This window comes from Tachysurus fulvidraco, chromosome 24 (genome assembly GCF_022655615.1).
Source record: "Tachysurus fulvidraco isolate hzauxx_2018 chromosome 24, HZAU_PFXX_2.0, whole genome shotgun sequence".
In the NCBI taxonomy this organism is placed as follows: domain Eukaryota; kingdom Metazoa; phylum Chordata; class Actinopteri; order Siluriformes; family Bagridae; genus Tachysurus; species Tachysurus fulvidraco.
This window is the reverse complement of record NC_062541.1, coordinates 4,874,535-4,881,721: the sequence shown is the minus strand read 5'-3', so window position 1 is coordinate 4,881,721 and position 7,187 is coordinate 4,874,535. Positions and strand designations below refer to the sequence as shown.

Below are 7,187 nucleotides of genomic sequence, written 5' to 3'. Positions count from 1 at the left end.
GATTGGCTGACTGTTGAGATTATTTGTTTGTTTGTTTGTTTGTTTGTTTGTTTGTTCTTATATTTACCTCTGGCTCATTCTTATTGAATAGCTCACACTGTATTTTCCCTCACAGCATTATATAGCCAGTGATATCTTTCAGGGAAACAATGCAAAAATATTAACTTCCTTCAATCAAACTATTCCTGAAGAAATTTGGCAAAGGGATTGTCAAAAAAATCTAATTTACAGTTTTCCTGCATTCCAAAATGTAATCAATCAGCCGAGACGTGACTAAAATCTATTCTAATATCCTCAGCATTGATTCTTATGTAATGAGTGTTACGACTCGGTGTGGCTTATTTTGGTGGCCATCTTGGAACACTGGAATTATTTATTTCCGTAGAGCAATTTGATATCTTAGACGTTTAATTTCACAGGACAAACTATATTGCTACTATTTTTGAAGCTGGAGGAAACTTGGAGAAAAGAGCTACTTTAGGCAAATATCTATAAGCTTAGAGAGGTTTGTGATTGGCTAGTGTTACTGTGATTGACAGGAGACCGTCAGTTTTGCTCCCCATTGTTTTGGTCCCCGATGGCTGCTTCATGGTCTCATGATACTAAAGCACTTTTCAGTGTCACTTAAAAGCAAGAAAGTTTTCTTGTAAACATCTTTTCTTCTCCAATCATTTGTATTCACAAGCTGGTGCTGCAAGTCTCTGGTTTGTCCCACCTGTCCATCCCAGGTCCCCACTCTCTCTCTTTCCGCCGGTCCGTAGCGATCCTCGTAGGTCTCATACTCTTCATACTGCTCTGAGCTCTCGCTGCTGTTCCTAAAGTCTTCATACTCAAAGATCTGGTTAAAAAAAAAAAAAAAAAGAACACCATCGGCATAATTATCATAATAAACCCAAGCTCTCAGATGTTCTGCACTGTGCTTCAGGTCATACCTCATAATCGCTGATGTTGGTGCCCACTGTTACCGTGGAGACGGAGAGGTCATTATCATATGGGCTGTTGTAAAAGTCCTCGATATGTTCCTCGACTTCTGGTGTTTTTACTGGCTTTTCCTCCTGTATGCAAACAGATATGGTCAGAAAATACGGAGTGGAAAATGCGAATCATGGAGGTGTTATGTAGCACTGAAGTCCACATTAGCCTGGTTGGATCAAACTCTGGGAAACTGGAGAGTTAGAAGTAGTCGGGTTACGAACAGAGTGGAGTTACAAAACCAGTGTCAGGGGTGAGGTAATAAATGAGTAGTGATGTGGTTATTACTTCACATGGTGGGGTAACATGCTTCATATCCAGCAAAATGACAAGCAAAGCATAATACACTATTATATATATATATATTTTCCCGCGTTATAGCTACAGAATCCACAACAGAGTGATGTGATGAAAAGGAATAACTGTTAACCCCACAATTTACCAACAAATATAATCCTAAAGTTACATTTAGTTACTATGACTTTACAGTTGCCTTTAGTTACTACAGTTATAGTACTAAGTTAGTTACTATCTGAGTCATATTTAATGACTATAATACTATAGTTCATATAGTTACTATAGTTGTACCACTATACTTAGTTACTAGCTTATATATAGTACAGATATAGTACTATAACTATAGTAACTATTGTAGTTAAGTATACTGGTACAACTAGAGTAACTAAATGAACTATATTATTATAGTTGTAGCACTATACTTCACTACAATCTTATACTTCCACTTAGTTACTATAGCTGTACTACTATACTTAGTTACTATAGCTGTACTACTATACTTAGTTACTATAGCTGTACTACTATACTTAGTTACTATCTTATAGATAGTATAGTTATAGTATTATACTTACTTACTATCTTAGAGTTAGCGTTATAGTAAAATTCCATTTAATTACAATACTTATATTATTAGTTATATTAATAGTTATTGTCTGACATTTCCATTAAGTTTACTTAAATTATAGACTTCCATTTAGTTACTACAGTTATAATACTAAACTTAGTTATTATCTTATAGTTAGTAAAGTTATAGTACAATACTTTCTTACAGTCTCTCATCTTATAGTTACCTTTAATTACTTGAATCTTATATAATTTTCTTATAATATATTATATTTCTTATATAATTTTATATAGAATATATTTAGTTACATATAGTACTATACTTACAATCTTATAGTTCAGTTTGATTACAATCATTATAGTGTTCCGTTTGGTTTCTATAACTAACGAAATAAAACTTCACAAATCAATGAATTAGTTTGGACGTTTTTCTTTGTTAAAGAAATAAAATTCAGTTACAGTGTGTAAACCGCTAGTATTGTTAAGTTTAGATCGTAATAGCTCCTATAGATTAGCTGTGCTCGTAGTAAAGGAATGTTCTGAGCAATACTGTGGTATATACAGTAAGGGCTAGAGTATTACAGGTCAGTGCGTACTGTAGTAACAATGGCTTTGTTGGTTTGAGGGAAATGTGTGCAGATGGTTAGGATTTACACGTGATGTGACACAATAAATCATCACACACAGAACATTATGTTCATCCTCACACACAGGTGGTGATGAGTCATAATTCGTACTGAGTCTACAGAACTACAGCTACAAACTACCCACTATTGCCAGAAGTAAATAGCAGGGAGTTTAGTGCATGCTTCCTGTTGAGTGTTGAGTCTGACTACAGGTTGTGGCGTTAGTGACGGAGCTGGAGAGTGGTGATGGTGGTGATGGTGGTGGGTGGAGTTAGGAGTCTGTGGTTAGGAGGTGTTACGGTTCAGTGGGTGATGAAGAAGGGAAAGAGGAGGGGCAGGAAGGGTAGTATTTACAATCTACCTCCACCTCAGCCTGAGCAGACTGGGGCAATGCAGTGAGGGATACGCTGAGGTTTTCAGGTGACGTAGAAGGTAGTGAGTCCGGCTCGTGTGTGGGCATCTCGGGGATAAAGTCTATCTGCTCGGTGGTCGTGTTTGGAGGTGTCGAAGGCATTGTGGGTTCTGTCACAGCTGGTGTTATAGCTTGTTTGAGATATTCAAGCTGATGAGTGGACACCTCAAGAAATCCTTCCCCCAGAGCTTCCGCCTCTTTCCTTTTCTTCCGTGACTCTTTCTTTCTCCCTTTCTTTGAACGATCCTTCTTATCCTTTTTGTTCTTTTTGCCCTTCCTGCCTTTTTTCTTCTTTGGTGCCTCCGGTTCGTCACCTTGCATGACGTCAACAAGCTTGCTGGGAATGATCTTTAGTTGAAAGGGAGTGGTATTTAGAGGATGGGGGAATGGAAAAGAATAACAAAGGAGTGAACACTTTTAAAAGAGATTGACAGAGTGGAGAGAACACTGATAACCTCGCTGTCTCAGCGTTACTTACAGCTCATTGAAATAAATGTGTTCTAATCAAACAGGGAATTAAACAATAGGTATGAAATGGATCAGTGCAGCAATTAATTATAAGCATGTAGTACTATAGTATGATACAGGATATGTATTAGGGAATTTTACTGATTTAATCCTTAAAATAGGAAATGTATTTTTGGCTAAAAATAAAAGCTATTTATCAGATTTCTTTTACATGTTTCATTCATTCATTTTCTACCGCTTATCCGAACAACTCGGGTCACGGGGAGCGTCAGGCGTCATCGGGCATCGAGGCAGGATACACCCTGGACGGAGTGCCAACCCATCACAGGGCACACACACACTCACTCATTCACTCACACACACACTCTCATTCACTCACACACACACACACTACAGACAATTTTCCAGAGATGCCAATCAACCTACCATGCATGTCTTTGGACCGGGGGAGGGAACCGGAGTACCCGGAGGAAACCCCCGAGGCACGGGGAGAACATGCAAACTCCACACACACAAGGCGGAGACAGGAATCGAACCCCTAACCCTGGAGGTGTGAGGTGAACGTGCTAACCACTAAGCCACCGTGTCCCCCCCTTCTTTTACATGTTTAAAATAGAAAATTATTTTAAAAATTACATACATAATTAGTTCACAAACTATATGGGAATTATAGCGGTTAAATTTTTATGAAGCTAAATCTTAAATGGTGGTGATTTATTGCACTGTACATGTTTATACAAGTTATGTATTAATGAAATCATTTTTAAAATCAGTTTGCTAATATAATTGGTAAATATCAAAGAAATTTATGTCGCAATAAATCGCAAGTGGTGGACATTTAGTGAACTATATACAGTATATATACACATATATACAGTGAAAAGAAATCATTTTTAAAATTCATTTTAAAATTAACGGTAACTCTAACTGGATGTCACAGCCAGGAGGACGCAGACAGACCCAGATACAGGATAGTTCAGATGAGTAGGGTTTATTAATAAATAATAAACATAGAACAGGAATAACAGACAAAAACTACACAGGAGAAAAGGACGAGGGTACACTGACGTATACGCTGACGCTACATAGATGACGATTCCGCCCTGCCATCGGCAACGCGGCACGGTTAAATAGGTATAACAATTAATACATAGGGAACAGGTGTGTAGAGACGGGGAGGAGTAAACAAAGGTGGGACAGAAGCACATGGCCAAAAGTCAGCGTGGAGTCCTGACACTAAAAAGTATTAAAGCATGGTATTAAATATGAAAAATTTATTAATTCTCCCTGGGCATTAAATCTCAGATGTAGTGTATGCTATAGGTTGTGTTACACTCAACAGTACGTGGTGAGCATATATAGGAAAAAGAGTTTGAGTTTCAGCCTGGAATTTGATTTAAAAAAACTTTTTTAATCCTGTGATTTTTCACTTTCTCACTATTGAGACAATTATTTGACAGTTATTGGTGTTTCAGAGAGAATGTGCATGTAAGGTCAAATTTGGGTGAATGAGATCATGATGTGTGTTAGTAACACAAGCAAATGCTGATCAGGCCCTGATTTTACACGCTGTTCTCTCAGCTGTGGAGTGAATTGGCTCTGACTTAACATACACACATACACACACACACACACACACACACACACACACACACACACATACACACACACACACACACACACACACACACACACACATACACACAAACACACACACACACACACACACACACACACAGACACACACAAGCCGTGGGAAGCAGGGTGCAGAAAGCAACATTCCCCATGACCCATCACGCAAATCAATGTTTTTTCCCAATTTCCTCCCGGTGGGCTTTCCAAAAATGCAAGCCACTGCCACACTTTGTCAAAGCTCTGAGTCATACACACACGTGCTGAGCACAAATGTACATTCTCACGTGAACTGTGACAAAAACACTCAAACGTGCATGCTTGGTCATAATACACATACAGCATAAATCCTCACACACTTGCACAAACAGATTCAATCTTCCCACACAAGCGTATTACAGATATTCACACACACACACACACACACACACACACACACACACACACACACACACACACACACACACACACACACACACACACACACACACATTTCTCACACTTCTTCTTTGGCTCTTGTATTGTCAGATTGGGTTACTCAGCGTGTCCCAGTGCAGACTGTGTGAGTCAGAGATCTTCAGGATCCTGGTGCTGCCATCTTAATTGGCCAGAACTGATACATTACCAAAAAGAACACATTTGTTTTGCAGCATAAAGAAGATGAGCAGAAAAATGACTTATCATAAGCTCTGACCCTGAACAATTAAATTAGTAGTGTAATGAAGTAAAAGCACATCACAACACTGTCACTGTAACAAGACTGTTACCTTTACAACACTGTAACCAACACAACACGGTCACCGTAACAACACTGTTACCAAAACATTGTAACCAAAACACCACTGTCACCATAACAACACCGTCACCATAACAACACTGTCATCCTTAACCCCACTTTAACAATAACAACATTCTAACCAAAACAACACTACGACCATAACAAAAATAACAAGCATAACAAGCCTGAACATAACAACACTACAACCATAACAACAACATAAGCATAACAACACTGTAACCATAACAAAACTGTAACTATAACAACACTGTAACCATAACAACATTGTACTGTATCCATAATACTGTAACAATAACAACGCTTAACTATAAAAAACACTGTAAGGATAACAACACTATAACTACAACATTAAACATAACACTGTAACCATAACAACGCTGTAACCAAACGACCTTGTGTCCATAACACGGTAACAATAACAACACTGTAACTAAACAACCGTGTAACTAAAACAATGTGACTATAACAAATACTGCTAGGATTGTTCCAGCTAATTCCCTGCTTCTTTTTCTAGCTTATTTATCACTAAATATATTAAAAATACAGATTGCATGAACCTTTTTTGTCCTACATTCAAATTTTAACACGTCATTAATATTACAAAACCTATTTTCCTATCAGCTCTGTCATACATCCTGTTTTTTCTTGCTTGTGAATTAAAACAAAACAAAAAAAATCCTAGTGAGCCAAACGAAATGTCAGTTTCAAAAGAAAATCCCAATGAGGGTAAAGTTATGGTACCTTCTATCATTTAACACTGCAGTGTGTCTGGAACACTGGACTTGTGGTGGGAAAACAAACACACACACAAACACACACACACACACACACACAAACACACACACACACACACAAACACACACACACACACACACACACACACACTCACACACACACACACACACACACACACACACACACACACACACACACACACACACACACACACACACAAACTCCTTCACACCTAGAGGGACATTAGTGTAGCCAGTCATAAATTCATGTACCTTCTATAGTCTAGAGTACAGCATGCACCTGCTCTGTCCTCACCCCACTGTCCTCACCCCACTGTCCTCACCCCACTGTCCTCACCCCACTGTCCTCACCCCACTGTCCTACACCGAAAGCGTCAGCATTTATTGCCTTCTTATCATGAGTTAACATTCCATCCTAACTGAACTCTACAAGCGTTCATTCCCTATCGGTTACTTGCACAATTTTAGCTGGAAAATTCTTCTGAAGTCTGCTGACTAGAGCAAAGTAAATGATCAAGTAAAAAATAGGCGAGGCAGATAGCTGTCTGCCAGAGACGTTTCTGTCTCTGTGTCCTCTGTCCCTGTTATACTGCTTGGCTGACAGACAGCTGCTTTGGGACAGCCGCCCAGAAAACCTGCATTAAATGCAAATGTGTCTGTTA

The 7,187-nt window shown here is 38.7% G+C and overlaps 1 protein-coding gene across 3 annotated transcripts in view; it reads right to left on the bottom strand.

Annotated features, from left to right (window-relative positions):
- col5a3a (collagen, type V, alpha 3a) overlaps positions 1–7,187 on the bottom strand; it is an 89,255-nt gene that overhangs the window by 59,040 nt on the left and 23,028 nt on the right. For 2 of the 3 annotated variants that reach the window (XM_027155122.2, XM_027155123.2), the window contains exons 6-8: positions 2,821–3,219; positions 933–1,055; positions 716–838 (exon numbers count right to left, since the gene is read on the bottom strand). In XM_027155122.2, coding sequence (XP_027010923.1) covers positions 716–838; positions 933–1,055; positions 2,821–3,219 — 645 coding nt within the window. The remainder of the gene's footprint in view (positions 1–715; positions 839–932; positions 1,056–2,820; positions 3,220–7,187) is intronic. The other variant, XM_027155124.2, reaches the window with a different exon arrangement.